Source organism: Peromyscus maniculatus, chromosome 1, assembly GCF_049852395.1.
Source record: "Peromyscus maniculatus bairdii isolate BWxNUB_F1_BW_parent chromosome 1, HU_Pman_BW_mat_3.1, whole genome shotgun sequence".
Classification (NCBI taxonomy): domain Eukaryota; kingdom Metazoa; phylum Chordata; class Mammalia; order Rodentia; family Cricetidae; genus Peromyscus; species Peromyscus maniculatus.
The window spans coordinates 178649947-178664484 of record NC_134852.1 but is presented as its reverse complement, the minus strand read 5'-3'; the positions used below and the strand labels follow the sequence as shown (position 1 = coordinate 178664484).

Sequence of the window (14538 nt, the reverse complement as noted above, 5' to 3'; positions counted from 1 at the left end):
ACAAGGCCTTACTATTTTATTTTAGTTTTTCATTTTTGAGGGAACAAATTCATGGAACAAACGCTCCAAGGAACACACTCCAGGTAACCTGGTAGAAGAGCCAGAGCCAGAAGACAAGAGATGCCCTCAAATTACGCAGGTCAAGGGAGGCACCCGCCACATTTACAGCCGAGTTCCTAACCAAAGCATGGGCGCCAACAACTCAGCCACACCTTCAGAGAAGGGTAGAGGTGCCGGAGATCGCACGCTGAACCTCTACCATCCCAGTGCCGCTGCAACTAAAGCTGAAGCAATAACTCATTTACTTCAGGTCCCTGCCTAATGGAACCAAACTGGCTCTTTTTGCAAAGGCCCACAGTGAAACGGGTCCAAATGTTAGGCCAGCATTTCCTACGAGATTCACTCCAGGGTGACCAAAACCACTCCAGCGTAAGGCTGCAGTGCTGAGCACAATGCTCTGAAAGAAGCCCCATGCAAAGCTGGGAAGACCTTCCATATTGTAAGGTACTCAACCCGGAACGGCTTCCTGCCTTTAGAACCTCCTCTTGAGTTGATGAAGGCTCCGAAAGTGGGGTGTACACACTTGGGGGTGACACATTCGCAGGACCGAGGCTTGCTATGGGGCCCGCAAACATACCTGGTAATGCTTCAGGGTGCCGTTAATGAGGAGGGCAGACTGCTTCTCTACCCTCTCAGAGATGGCGTGAGCCACTGTGTAGTAGGACTGTGACCCCCTGGCACTGTACTGCATGCTGTATTCGTCGTCCACATCCTGTTTCGCAGTCCTGAAGAAGACAAAGCAGAAAGTCCATGGGGCGGCTTGAGTCTGTGTGTCGTGGCATCAGAAAGGACTTGAGAGGCTAACATGGCTGCTGTGGATATTAACTGTGCTCTGCTGTTAAAAACATTCTTTGTAGAGTTCACAAAAACTGAGCGGGGGTCATCCTCCTCCTCCTCCTCATCATCATATCAGCTCCACATTATACATACATGGGAAGACCATGAGCTTCACAGAGGTTACTTTGAAGGTCACAAAAGGTGCCCTGACCTTCAGAGACCAAGAGGGGCCTGACCTGCACAACTGGAGATCAGCACTTGGCCAATAAAGCTGTCCTGGGTGTCCCCTGGATGCGAAGATAAAGCCCACCCATAGGACACTAGGGAAGCGTGGCGGACAAGCAGGAGAGGCCTGAAGAGGACCTTAGGGGGAGGGAGAGGATAAAGGGGTTCTTCCTTCCCCTATGCCTCGTGGGGGTCTTTTACCCAAATGCACATGGAAGAGCCACTGCACATTCTTAAAAGCCTCCCTGAAAAAATCGAGGGTGCACTGGAAAACAGCTCCTGAAGCGGGGCACACAATCCAGGAAGACAGATGAGAACATCCGTTTCTATTTTTTCGGAAAGTCTCATCATTTGAATGTCCACTGTAGTCTGCTATTTCAGAACAACAATGCTCATAATAACAACGGTCACACAAGCAATGAGGTGTGTGAACCACTGTCGGAGGATGGGCTGGAAGGGGGCGAGATATGGTGCCTAGCACCCAGACAGGGGAAGCTAAGTTTGGAGCTTGACGGAGTGGGCAGCTGATGAAGCTATGACAGCCGGGATGACACAAGAATGGTATTCACACTTGGGTTTCTGGGTCTGTTGATGGCTTTGAAGGAGGCAGGGAAGGCAAGCATCCTTCCCCCTGGGAGCAGAGGAATGTAAGTTTGATTAGTCCAATCTGGGAGAGAAGTAAAAATGACAGGCATAAAGTCCAGAAAAGAGCCCGAGCAGGAGACAGGATACTAGAGGGAAGGAGGGAGGGAGGAAAGGAGGGGGCAGGGAGGGAGGGACGGAGGGAATGAGATGAGCCACACAAAGCCCTTGACCAGAGGGGTCCAGAGCTCACAAGTGACCTGTGAGGAGCTGAGGGGACACCCTAGCTGGAGTGTGAGTATGAAGTCTGTTCCTGTCTTTAAACAGGATTTGCAAACAGAAAACTCACACCACATGGACCTCAAAGACTGTATTTGTAACGAAAACTCTGAGGGCCACGTACTCAATGATCTGCTTGGCGTCCTTTTCGGAAACTTCTTCGCTGTTTGGATCCAGCAGTATCTTCTCTTCCGTTTCCTGCCTGCTGGACTCCTCCTCTTCATCCTGGAGGAAGAACAGAGATACAGCAAGGCCCATATTTTAACAAGCCAGCTCTATGACTAGCATTTTTTAAAAAGAGATTAAATAGTATTTTACTTCACACATGAAGCAAGTAAATCCAATTAATGGAGGAAGTAAATTTAGCTTCCTCTCAAACTAAATGATTCACCATTTCACCACTGAATGAGAGAGAAAACAGGATGCTCCAGAGGTCCCCAAGACCCATACTCCCGAGAATAAGTGTAAAAATCATGCCAAAAAACACACATAATTATTTGGTCAATCAAAGCAGATACACAGACCATATCTGCTGCTCTAGAATTCTATATTCCTCTCTCCAAAGGCATATATTCGAGATTTAACATCCTCCCGAGAATGCCCTTTCTGGTGATGGCATGGCACTCTGTGGTCCCCATGACTACAGAGAACCTGAATTGCTGAGTATGCTGCTTTCTGGGGCTGCCTCATACCACACACTTTGCTGAGTGTTTAGAAAAAAGCATCATTATTTTGGCAATGGATGTGATCACCTCCCTACCTCTTGAAAGTACCACTAAATATTCATTATGTCCACTATTAACCTGACATTAAAAACCAGTCTAAAGGTGAACATGTGTTTCCTAGCAATTGACTGAAAAACATGACAAGTATCAATGGTGACATCAGAGTGCATCTCTTCCCAGCTGTCAGGAGGTGTCTGCAGCTGTCAACATCTGGGTGGCAAGTGCTACCTAAACCGCCCACAGTATCTTATCTTTATACTCCCAGGCTCTTCCTCAGGAAAAAAAAAAAAAAAATCTAACAGATCATTTATGGACCCGTTCACTCAAGCAAGCAAGAGTGAGTGAGGGGGAGAGAGTAGCTGGGAGATATTACCATGCCACAAAAATATTTGCTTTTTAATGGTTATGTTTTTCTAAATGAAATTTTTATTGTTTTCTAAAAGCAGTAAATGTTCATGGTATATTAATTTAGAAAGCAAAGATCCAAAATACAGAAGGAAAATGACCGTTGTCTTAAAATCCTCATCAGTTATTAGGCAAGGCTGTGTCAGCAGCTGCTTGGCATCCATCTGTGGCATGCTGCACTGGAGTCCTATACGCTCGTCCAAACCAGACTTAATGACTGTACTAGCCAGACTCAAGCAAAGGATATAAAAATCACTTAATCTTTTGATTTGTACTAATCAATCATTTCATAATTAACCTAACAAATACCCTTACTATTTTTTAATCCCTAGTGAAAGTATCCAAGATTCTCACCTTATTCTAAACATGTTAAGTATTCCTTCCAAGAAACAGAAAAACACATTTCCTTTTGAGTAACCATCATATCCAAGGATTCAAAATTAAGAGTCATGGTTAAAGAGAAGTCCAGATGAACATTCAAGTCTCTAGGCTTACCCACATTGCCTTTTCTATTTCAGGCCCCAGACCCATAACTTCTAATGAACTCTAAGGCTTAAGAGACTTCAGAAGTTCTCTGGCAGTTAGCTCTCACTCAGACCATTTAGGGGTGGGGAGCTGCCTTTCCCAAAGCAATCCGTCTTCAAAATTCTCCCCCAAAGACCTCTGCACCACCTCTAGTCCAATGGTAGCTTTTCTCCTCGGTTCCAAATGAATTTAGCATTCGTCAAGACGTCTCACCAGCCAGGGACCCTCAAGAGATGACTGCAGTCACTAGCACACACCATCAGAGTCTATCCTGATGCTTCGGCCCAGGCATCAACTGAAAACAAACCCAGGAGGCAGCGGCAGGAGGCTTTGGGGGCTGAGCCCACATTCACGAGGAAACGCTTCTTCCTCCATTAACTTTCGAGCCGGCGAACAGCAAAGAGAAAGAAAGATGTCCACGTACCTCTTCCTCGTAGTCAGAGTCACTCTCTTCACTATCGGATCTGGGTGCAACTTCATAGCTAGAGACAAGCAGAGGAGAGGGGGGTGCTGATCTCTGAGGTATAAACAGGCATATGTGACTTAACAGCAACATCCTACGTAACAGATGACTCATCCAGACACAAAACCTCACCATCACTGAGCAAAGGCTGCACAGGTTTGGTTGGGGAATTTTATAAGGGACGCCACACCCACCCTTCATCAAAGAAGCCCCAAGAATCCCAGTAACTGTTTCTACATCATACCCAGGATTCATCTCCAGCCAGGCATCCAGCTGACTTGCTTTGGGTGCTTCTGGTCCAAAGAGGACCTTGCCAGTTTCTGTGTGTGTCACTTTGACAGGCAGGTCACTCATCTGGCTGCTTTCATCTATCGGCTAGAGAGAGTGGGAAGAAATCAAGTCAGCCTGGGACGTCAGGAGGCCCTCTCAGTTCGGTGCTGGATAGTTCTCAGGCTTTTGGTTGTCCAGTATCCGAAATGTCTTTTTGTGTTTCATCATTTCAGCACCTAACGTGTCTTGGTCGGTAGGGAGAGATCACCACCCACTAAAGACCCTGAAGAAGTAGCCATTACAGCACATGCCTGTTCTAACAGCACCCTGGAAGCTGAGATAGAAGGGTCACAAGTTAAAAGCCAGCCTAGCTTACACACCGAGACCCTGTCTCCAAAAGATCTGGGGCTTTGGCTGTGGCTCAATAGTAAAGCGCTTTGAATTTGAATTTGATCCTCAACAAAAAAAAAAACCCTGAACACGTTGGCCTCCCTGGCTCCTAACGTACAGGTACGATTCCTTGCCTTTTCTAACTGGATGTACTTGCCAAGACTCTGAGTTAGAAGACACAGAAGTTCAAGGAAGCTGGGGTGCAGGCATAGTGACAGAAGGTCAAATCAAGGTGGCAGCAATGTCAGTGAAGTGACTTTGGCCATGCCAAGCTCCTGCCTGCGCCCGACAGCGGCCATGTCTTTACTAGAGCAGATGCACAGGATAATACAAAATTAGGTTCCTGCCCTAAGACAGATTCTCCAGGTAGCCTTTATCCTGTTATACACTGAACACGTCTAACCCCAAAATGCAAAACTTGAAACTTTCTGAGCATGGAAAATTCTACAACTGGTACCATGGGAAGGGCCTTCCATAGTTAATCAAAACACAAGCATGCTAAAATAATAGATAAAGTCACCTTCAGACTATGCATTAAGGCCTATGCAAAAAGAAAAATAAGTTGTATATGGAACATAAATGTAGTGTATTCTTAGACGTAGGTCCTATCCCCAGGATATCCCATATATGTGTAAGTGCTCCAAAGTCCAAGGCCCACACTCATAATCTGAAACACTTCTGGCTGCAAACATTGAGGACAAGGGATATTTGCCCTGGAACAAATTCTGTTCTTATTTCAGGCAAGCCAAGCTGATCTGGGTCATTTAGAACTAAGAGTTCCTCAATCCTTCACCTAACACTCTGCAGGGGTCAATTCCTGCAAGCTGTGGTTTTGGATGGAGCAACAAAGTATAGCCCATATCATCTGCTACAAAGCCATGTGCTTTATCTGAAGTCAACCCACCAGAATGGGGTCTAATTCAACCACTGGAATTGTGGGCACAATAAATAAACAAACAAGAAAACAACGCTGCCTCTCTGACAGCTGAATAACTGACCAAGACAAAGACAAAGTTCATTATCTTTGAATAATAAAATAGCTTGCTCAGAAAATTAAGAGTTCTGTGAAATCGTAGAGGTTAGAGTTAATGTGCCCTGGGGAACAGACTGTCTTACAGGGGCTGGAAGTGGAGCAACCCTATGCAAATGGATGCTACTAACTGTAGGGTGACCGACTTCTTGGAGCAGGGCCTTGGGTAAGACATTTGGAAGCGCTCCATTTGTGTGTGCATCCCACTATCGACTTCCTGAAGAGCAGTGAAACGGACTGTTCAGGTAATTCGTTACTTCACAGAATTTTCCCGAAATTACTCTTAATTAGTTTTGTGGTCAGATAGATACATGCAGCACTATTGGTGTTATTAAGATTGTCATATGATTTATTTTAATTAAGAAAAAAATGACAAGGAAAACCAAGGGGTTGATATTACTTTCTATATCATAACTTAGAAAAAATTTAACCAGAAAGAAACCCAAACCCCAGTAGTTCTCTCCTCCTACTCCCTCAACAAAGCACCATCAGAATCACAACAAATACTGGTGACTGTTCACAGAGATAACCTTAGAAGAAAAGGCCTGCCCCGGCCTGTCGGTTTTCTTCGCTCCTACGCTGGCTAAAGCGGTCCTTCTGAGTAGCAGTGCTCTGCATGGCAATACGATTCTTCCTCATTAATAGAAAAGGTCATCTGCACACTCGAGAGAGAAAAGGGAAATCTAGCATTTGCTACCATTTCCCTGGGAAAAACCCTATCTTGTTATCGTGGGCTATTATAATACAGCTTGTTTTATTGCTAATGTCGCACCTCAGAGAAAATTGGAAGCCACAGTGGGTAGAATTAGAACCCTGGCAAGAGCACAGAGCAAGCCCAGAAAAGAAGGAAGAGCATTATTTCAGAACGAACTGAGCAAGAGGCCCCCCACTTCGCAAACTTCAGCAAATGGAACTGACAGGTATTAAAAACTGAAGATGCAAAAAAAAAAAAAAAGACCTATGTCACAAGCCAAAGGTCAGAAGCTAGCTTCCACACAAGCTAAGAGATGAGAGGACAAGGTGTTCAGTCACCCTGGGTGCCTGGAAACTGCAGACGACGGGCAGCCTTCTCAGAGAAGTCTGGGGTCCTGTAAGCCCTTGCTGCCTCGAAGAACTCTGATACAGCATTCCACCCTGGTGGCATGCTGTCTAGAGTTTCTTGCATATTAACATTCACCCTGATCTATTCCTTCCCTGTGATGGCTTAGAGTGGTTAGCCCAACATCCAATTTTAAGAAGTTTCTGCATATCAGTAGTTTAACCTTTCTTTCCTGCATCTGGCCAGGGGACCTCACATGGAACCCATGTGCCCAGTGATTCTAGAATGAAATGGGCAATTCCCCCATCATCCGATGCTCGAAGCAGGCTTCTCAGGGTCCACAAGTGAAGGTTGCTTAAAAACAAATTCTCTGGGCTGACACCTCTTCCTTGTATGACTGGACAGATCCTCCAGAGCCCAGGAGAATGTCAGAAATTCTAGGATATACAATTAAGGATAATACCTAGGTAGCTCCACATTCAATCTATAGTATAAGCCTACAGAAATATCCCAAGGAAAATCCAGAATATGTGAACTACTTGGTTTGTGTATTTTTAATGATTTCAAATAAGTAATAAAGTAGGGAAATTGGGCTTCTGTATTATTTACTTGTCAAATATAATCACCGAATCACTTTAGCCACTAACACCTTCCATGCCGTCATGATATATATTAATCTGTATACAGAAGGGTATATAAGAAACTATCAGTTGATGAGTAATAGTGAGACAGTGTTATGCTAATTTTCTACTATGTGAATGGCCTACGCTTTGAAGGAAGGTGCTTCTAATCTCTCTCAGTCTCTCCCTCCGTGTGTGTGTGTGTGTGTGTGTGTGTGTGTGTGTGTGTGTGTGTGTGTGTACATGCATGTGCTCATTCATTCATGTGTGTGAGTGCAGGCATATGTGTGGAGGACAGAGGACACTCTTGGGTATCAGACCTCGTCTTTCACCTTGCTTGAGAAAAGGCCCCATGCTGTTTGCCACTCTCAGGCTTCCAGGGGTTCCCCTGCCTTGGCTTCCCATCTCACAGTGGAAATGCTGGGGTTACAGACACGTGCTAACACACGCAGCTTTACGTGGGTTCCGTGGATTCTAACGTGTCCTCACGCTTGCATAGCAAGAGCTCTACACACCCTGCCATATCCCCAGCCACGGATGCACTACTTTTACTTTTGGAAGGATTAGCCAGGGGGCTGAGGAGATGGCTCAGCAGTTCAGAGCACTTGCTGCTCATTCCAAGGACCCAAGTTTGGTTTCAGACATCCAGGGGCTCTCAACTGTCTATAACTCCAGATTCAGGGACCAGACACCCTCTTCTGGCCTCTATGGGCACCCCTCACCCCATGCACGCATGTGTGCACACACACATAGACAAACATGCAGAGACACACATACATATTCACATACATGTGAATATAACTTTTTTTTATATACAAATGAGTGGCTCAGAGAAAACAGAGTTAGTGTACACAAAAAAAAGATGCCAGAGGCTATGACTGACTCCCCTAGCAGAGCAGAACGTAAGAGCCAGTGGGTGCCACTTCCCTTACCTCTCCATCTGGTCCCAGGGCAGACTCCCCTCCCTCTGCATTCTCTTCAGCCTTCTGCAAAACAACAATGCCAAGTGTTACGTATACATCAAGAATACAGGACAGGAACCGACAGACTCCCATAGGTAACTATTTCAATGCCACCAGCATCCTCTCCGAAAGCACAAATGCAAATGTCTTTCATTTTTGTTTCTCTTTGCTCAGCCAAAACACACAGTGTATTAGCAACTTGTAGAGTCATTTAAAGCCAGATGTGATTCCAGGCCAGCCCACTAGAGATCTGTGGATTGTATCTTTAGAGACCTACAGAGCCCAAGACATGGCACCGTCAAGCCTGAAGGCAGAATCCGAAACATTTTCTTGTGTTTGGCACTGAAGACAAATCCTGACATAATTAGTTCGACTTCCCTACTCCCTAAGCAAGTTTTCATCAGCAATGAAGAGCAGCATTCTAAAACTGTCCATCACAATAAGCTCTAAACCGCTCCTCAGTCATAAAAATACAGAACAAAACCAAATTCTGTGAGTTCCCTGGGTGATTTCCATTCTATCTAATTGGCTTTCATAATATATAGTATTTCCACAATGTGTATGTAGGGAAATTGATGTGTATCTTCTCATGAAAAATTCCATCATCTACCATTGCTGAAATATTCCAGTGCCTTAGTCCATTAGCCTCTATGTGCCTCAATGACAAGGGAATGGGAAAGCAGGATGATTATACACAGACCCAAGCCTCATACACAACACATACAAAATGGTCAATAATGTCTGCAATTTATAACACCTGACAGGTAAAATATTTTATATACAGAATTTCTATTTCAAAAAACCCATACTAATTCTATATAATAAAATATAGGAAGGAAAAGCTGCAGTCATTTACTTTACTACGATATTTAAGAAAATAAGCTTTCTATCCCAGGACTCTTTTACTTCATTGAAAAATATATACAAAACTATGGAATCAAAATTAACTCTCCTCAGCTTATTTAAGATGGTCGTTCTACTGATACTTTTACCTTCTGTGAAAATAGTCTCTTAACAAAGCAACTTTACTGAAAATGGTTTTTTCCACACTGAAGAAGTCCCATAAACGTAAGACTTTTTAAAGTTCTTTATGATGTAATTCATAATTTTCTTACTAAATACACTCTCCATGTCCCTATCATACACATGTGCACATGTAAGCACACACATGCACACGCACATTCCCCCTGGGAGAGACAGAGAACAGGGAAGACAGACAGACAGACAGACAGCAGGGGGCGGTGATGAAGCATAAACAATAGAGTTTCTACCCAGGATTAGGAAAATAAAGGCTCCTACACTGAGACTGGCCCGAGTCTTGTCTTTTCTGTCTTGCTGACTAGAGGAGAGAGTAAGTACAGTCTCGGAAGGCTGACGAACGGAATCATCACAGGCACGGGCTCCCCACCTAGCCTGGGAAGGCCCTCCAACAGCGACAGAAACCTTGTGTTCAGAAGAGAAACCACCCTGCTACCAGACTCCGAAGGTTCCATTTTTGGAATTCTCCAGCACTATACTCCAGAGATGGTTTTAATTAATGAGAGAAAGTCAATTAATCCCACCATTCTTTCCATACAAACCAGAAATAAGCTACAAATTTGGCCAACAAAGAAAATCAAAGGAGACAATGAAAAAGCCAATTTGAAATAGCTAGTGAGTGGAACTGGATCACCATTTCAATGAATAGCACATTAAAAAGCTTGAAGCGCCATAAATGAATAGAATCAAAACTATTCCACAGCATACTCTTATGAATATACTATGAGCTAGCCAGAGCGTTATCTAAAAACTGCCTCATAATCAGACCCTTTCATTACTTAAAGTCCCCTAAACTATCTATTTTCAATACCATTAGGCATCAAGAAGCAAAGTATTATTAGAAGTCCATCCACCCTCGGTTCTGGGATTAGACGAGTTGTATGTCAATCACATCTCTGGCTGCACATGAGGCCTCAGCTGTATAACCTAGAGCAAATAGCTTCTCTTTGCCTTTGTCTCTGCGATAGGACTGGACCAGTTTCAACCTGCTCATTCCACATGGTACATGACAAACACACTTCCATAGTTCAGGATCATGAACGGTAGGTCAGGAGCTGGTGTTAGGCCTATAATTAAGACTGGCTATGGCACTCTCTAAAAACTGCCTGCTAAGGCTATGAGGTCAGGAGCTTCTGTTTGTTCAGGGAGGATTCATGCCTACAGGGGTGCCTAGCACTTAGGAATCACTAAATGAGTATGTAGCAGACAAAAAAAGGAACATACTACCATTGTGAGCCATGTGCTTCGCTTAGAATCTATTCACTGAATAATTCATAGTATTATTTTTGTTGTTATTGATTATTATTATTATTATTATTATTATTATTATTATTACTATCATCATTGCAATTAGGAGCCAAAATATTTGTCAAGTGGTAAAATGGTGAAGAACACACATACAATTTATCATTGAGCTAGGGTCCTGCGTCACCTCCCTCACTCCCACCCTGTCCTTGGATCCAGTCCTGCCACACAATTTTGAGACATGGAAGCCAGGTGGCAGTCTACTATACAGAGAGAGATGCCAGGCCCTCTCCTCATGGCTGGGCTTCTGATGTCTAGTTGGTGCACTTTCAGAAATCCACATTCTCACACCAAACTCATGTGTTAATGTCAACACAGAAAACAACACCAAAATTCCTTCCCCTTCTCACTCTATACACAAGAGACTGTGATTTTGGATGTCTCTGGGCCCCAGGTGAGACAACTCGGTGCAGATATGGCAGAAATGAGTCTTCCCAGTGCCTGAGACATCTTCTCATGCAGTCGGCTGTGTCATGGAATCACAAACACATACTCTAGTACTGCTGGCTGTTGCCTACACTCAACCTCATTGATTTAAACAAACAAACAAACAAAAACAAACTAGCCAGGCAGTGGTGGCATGGTGCACGCCTTTAATCCCAGCGAAGGCAGGTGGATCTTGGTAAGTTTGAGAGCAGTCTGGTCTATAGAGTGAGTTCCAGGACAGCCAAGGCTACATAGGGAAACCCTGTCTCAAAACACCCCCTCCCCCCAAAACAAACAAACAAACAAACCAAACTAAAACACTCAGTCCATTCATTAATCAAGACCGAAGGAACCCCGTACCGGCTTCTTCTAACAAAACATTGCAAACTAATTATGCTTGTGTGGGGATGGAAGCATAATTAACCTACTCATGTCAGGGGATATGTGTAATACAAATTACTCCCAACTAAAGATTACTCACTACTAAAAACTACTAAAACTCAAACGGATTTGGGTTCACCATTTCAAAGGCCAATGTCAATCTACGTTCTCCACTTTAGAATGTCCGCACACACAGCAGAGGATGCACCTTGCACTCAGGAGGCATATAAAACGAAGAGTGGGGCTAGGGGAGGAAGGGCATCCGGAAACGGGAAAATTCCTGTCAGCTGAACTCCAGAAGACAGACTTCAGCAGGGCAGTCTGTTTAGATTACGACACAGAGGCTGCAAACGGCCTCGTTTTGTAAGGAAACAGTTTTATGTCAAATGTTTTACAGCCTATATTATGAAATAACCCATTTTCTCCCCCAGCAGGTACTGCCACCGTGTGCTGGAGTAGCGTCCAAATGTGAGGGCACCTTAAGGGCTCATTCCGCTTTTCTGGAAATGAAGCTTTCAGGAGCCACTTGGTTTATTTTTACTGTCATCTAAGTGGGCCTCTGAGCACCGGGACAGGTGCTCAGGCAATAAAAAATGCCCAGGAATATCAAATTAGCAGGCATTTGCACATTGCCTGAGTAGTGTCATACAGAGAAGCCAATGTGAACATTTGACTCAGGTAACTGGTCAAGCCAGTTAAACAGGACTTTGATTCAAACTGGTTTCACCCATTTTGGACACTGAACTGATCAAATGAATCTAATCGCGTTGGCAGCATGCTCACAGCTCACCATACAGTCCTCACACCACACACACAGGCACCCCCCCACACACACACACACACCCAACACACACGCAGTGCTGACTAAGCAGTTTGCATCTACCTATGGAGCCTTGGAAGGAATCTCTGGGCAAACAGTAGAGATAAGATAATCAGAAAAGGCGGGGAGTAACTTGAATTTGGAGCAAATGCCTCAACGACATTATTATTTTGTTTCACTGACAATCATCCCAGTGGGCTCGGATGGCTGTGTTTAATATCTAAAAAGGTTAAAAACCATACTTCCAATCACTGTATTGAATAATGTACCATGTCAAGAAGACTCTCCCCTTCTTGTGTAAGAGCCTTTGGCGGTACTAATAAAAGTGGGTGGGAGGTGGGTACGGGGAAGAGAAGAATAAAAGGACTTCGAAACTTGACAATATTGAGGTCACTCAGAAAGATGAAATTTACCACGTTTTCTCTCATCCTGGAATCCTACCCTCTAACATAAAAAAAGAAGATAACGTAAATATGGGGTGTGAGAGTTGGTCTAGGCTATGAAACTTCAACCAATTGAAAGAGCACTGAGGACAGGATACAAAGTGCGAAGGAGCCTAAGTCCCCTAAGAACAGAACGGAAGCTCAACAATGAGTGGGAAGGTACAAGGAAGAGAAGGATGATGGGGAACAGCAGGGGCCAGGAGAACACAAAACCAAACTTTGTATGAGGAAACACTACACTGGAAATCTGACATTCTGTATGTTAGTACACAATAAAACAAACTAAGGCAAACCCATGATGAAAGCACTACCTGGTGCTGTGGAACAATCCTTGTACACTGTAAATATGTATTACTCTCATGGGTTAATAAAGAGCTGACTAGCCCATAGCTGGGCAGGAAGATTGGGCAGGATAGTCAGACTAGGAGATTACCGGGAAGAAGGGCCTAGTCTCAGGAGTCACCAGCCAGATGCAGAGGAAGCAGGACATGTAGACAATAAGGTAACATCCATGAGCCATGTGATAGAACTTAGATAAGAAATATGGGTTACTTTAAGTTGTAAGAGCTGGTTAGTAACAAGCCTAAGCTATAAGCCGAGCATTTATGATTAGTAATAAGTCTCTGTGTGGTTATTTGGGAGCTGGCTGGTGGAATAGAGCTGACTGGCGAGGCAGAAAACTCCGCCAACAACCTGGCAGTGGTGTAGCACATGTCCATTAATATCATGGGTTTTCAAGACACATCAAAAACATATAACAAGGATGTTATTTCCAATAGTCTACACCTCATTGAAGAGGTTGAAGGGAGAACTTTATATTTAATTTTTCCTAGGTGGCAAATAGTTCTAGATGCTGAACCAAGACAGGTGAACTAAGCAATCAGTGGGGTAACTCTGGTAAGAGCTCCCAGCAACAGCTTATGCAAAAACTGCACCTAAAACACTAGGAGAAACACTTTGTTATCACCAGAAAGCACGCTAAGGCAGAGGCCATGCAAATCAGAAAGTCCCCTCCTTAGGAGCTGCTGGTAAGCCTTGTGGCAAGCAGGGTCTGCCAAAATAATCAATCCTCACACCCTTTCTACAGGCCCCAGCATCCAAAGTATCTGTCACTGTCCTAAAAGACATCTTTTACTTATATACAACCAATCTGCAATTAGAAAAAAAGAACTAGCTAGCCATGCTGGTCCCTGACAACAATCCTAGCACTTAGGCAGTAGAGGTCAAGGTCATCCTTGGTTATATAACAAGTTCAAGGCCAGCCTGGGCTACATGTGACCTTGTTGTTGGACTCGGTCCTTAGCTCAAAAATAAATAAATAAATAAATAAACAGAAAAATAAATGAGCAATTTATCATAAAATATGCAGTCTAAACGCAGGTAAAAATAGTCTTTATTTTTTTATTATATTAAAAAAAAGTCAAGTGTGTGTGTGTGTGTGTGTGTGTGTGTGTGTGTGTCCATGTGTCCATGTGCCACAGAACACACATGGAGTCCAGAGGACAATGCAGAAATCAGTTCTGTCCTTCTACCATGTATCAGGTCAGTGTTCAGGCTTGGTTGGAGACAAGTGCCCCGACCAGGACTTGACTTTCAAAACCCAAACAAACAAACAAACAAACATAGGGAAAAAGCAAGTGTATTTCAACACCATCCACCCAATCGTCACAAAATTGCTTGATGTAGCAACCAATATTTGCTGAGCATTACTGTGCGCCAGCAAGTGCCCCAAATGCCTTAGATAACATTGCTACATAAGCCTCACAACAGAGC

The 14538-nt window shown here is 44.0% G+C and overlaps 1 protein-coding gene across 10 annotated transcripts in view; it reads right to left on the bottom strand.

Annotated features, from left to right (window-relative positions):
- Positions 1 to 14538, bottom strand: part of Smarca2 (SWI/SNF related BAF chromatin remodeling complex subunit ATPase 2) — a 171897-nt gene that overhangs the window by 105660 nt on the left and 51699 nt on the right. For all 10 annotated transcript variants that reach the window (XM_076561683.1, XM_076561663.1, XM_076561668.1 and 7 more), the window contains 5 exons: positions 8323 to 8376; positions 4286 to 4416; positions 4003 to 4060; positions 2048 to 2148; positions 638 to 785 (listed from right to left, as the gene is read on the bottom strand). In XM_076561683.1, the coding sequence (XP_076417798.1) occupies positions 638 to 785; positions 2048 to 2148; positions 4003 to 4060; positions 4286 to 4416; positions 8323 to 8376 (492 nt within the window). The remainder of the gene's footprint in view (positions 1 to 637; positions 786 to 2047; positions 2149 to 4002; positions 4061 to 4285; positions 4417 to 8322; positions 8377 to 14538) is intronic.